Source organism: Sinocyclocheilus rhinocerous, unplaced genomic scaffold (assembly GCF_001515625.1).
Source record: "Sinocyclocheilus rhinocerous isolate Xijiao unplaced genomic scaffold, SAMN03320098_v1.1 scaffold1523, whole genome shotgun sequence".
Classification (NCBI taxonomy): domain Eukaryota; kingdom Metazoa; phylum Chordata; class Actinopteri; order Cypriniformes; family Cyprinidae; genus Sinocyclocheilus; species Sinocyclocheilus rhinocerous.
Window position 1 is genome coordinate 371,234 of NW_015641012.1, and position 1,112 is coordinate 372,345.

The following is a 1,112-nucleotide window of genomic DNA, read 5'->3' on the forward strand; positions in this document are numbered from 1 at the left end:
AAAAATAAAAATTAGAAAAAAATTGTTGTACTATTTTGAATAGGAAAAATTGATCATAATTATTGCATAAATATTAATTAATACCATGAAATTCTCTCAAAATACAGAAGATAAAAGAAAAAATATTATCGAACAAAAATATATTAGATTGATTTTACTGAAGAAAAAAAAAGTTACATTTCAGGTGTCCGGTCACTTTTGACTGCGAAGACCATGAATGTGACTCCCAAATGAGGAGCGCAAAAGAACAGCCTTTAGAAAAGAGAAATCTTTTGTAACATTATATATGTATTTACTGTCACATTAAATTAATTTAATGCATCCTTGATGAATAAACATATTTATTTCTTTTGAAAATGAAGAAGAAAAAATCCTCCAAACCCCAAACTTTTGAGCAGTAGTGTAGGTAGTGTACATAAGGAACACAAATGGCATCCTTTTTGTCTTGAAAGGGGCGTGTGGTTGAGATGATGTGCAGATAGGTTGTGTTTCAGCCGTCAGCACTTCTGATTAGACTCTGTAGATGGCATCACTTACTGTAAGGTAGATCACACACATGAATTCGCTTTAATATAAAACCTGTCTTTCTCCCAGACAGCAATGAGATGAAATAGAGAGAAAAACTGAGCAGTTCTGATGAAGTTTCCTAAGTTTCCCCCAAAGAAAACAGACAAAGCTAACCTTATGCTCTCCTTTGGGGTTTAAGAAGTGGTCAAAAAAAAAAAAAAAGATACTGAGGGGGAAATCAGGAAACACACCTGAGACAACACTGATACTTGGATGGAAATCAATGAAAACAACTAATAAACGTTACTGCGCACTTGCACACTTTTTGTTTATGATGTAAAAATCTCTATTGAGCCAGATAAATCTGTAACAGGATGAAATGTCTGCAGTGTTTGTGTGATCCAGGATTAGCCGTTGGTGTAATCAGGCTTTATGAATAAAACGGCCTGTTATAAGGAAGTATGCCACTATATTATGTAACTCAATGGTATTCCACAGGATACAGACGCCCACTGTTGTGTTTGCTGTGCTGTGTGCCGAGGGGATCCGAGAACAAAACATATGCTTGTGCCTTGGGAAGCATCTGTGATATGACAAAAATGTTC

The 1,112-nt window shown here is 35.1% G+C and overlaps 1 protein-coding gene across 2 annotated transcripts in view; it reads right to left on the reverse strand.

Annotated features, from left to right (window-relative positions):
- The window catches only part of LOC107753507 (transmembrane 4 L6 family member 1-like), a 5,119-nt gene extending 4,575 nt beyond the window's left edge, over positions 1-544 (reverse strand). For both annotated transcript variants that reach the window (XM_016569658.1, XM_016569659.1), the window contains exon 1: positions 382-544. In XM_016569658.1, the coding sequence (XP_016425144.1) occupies positions 382-435 (54 nt within the window). In that variant the 5' untranslated portion in view covers positions 436-544. The remainder of the gene's footprint in view (positions 1-381) is intronic.
- Positions 545-1,112: the final 568 nt, after the last annotated feature.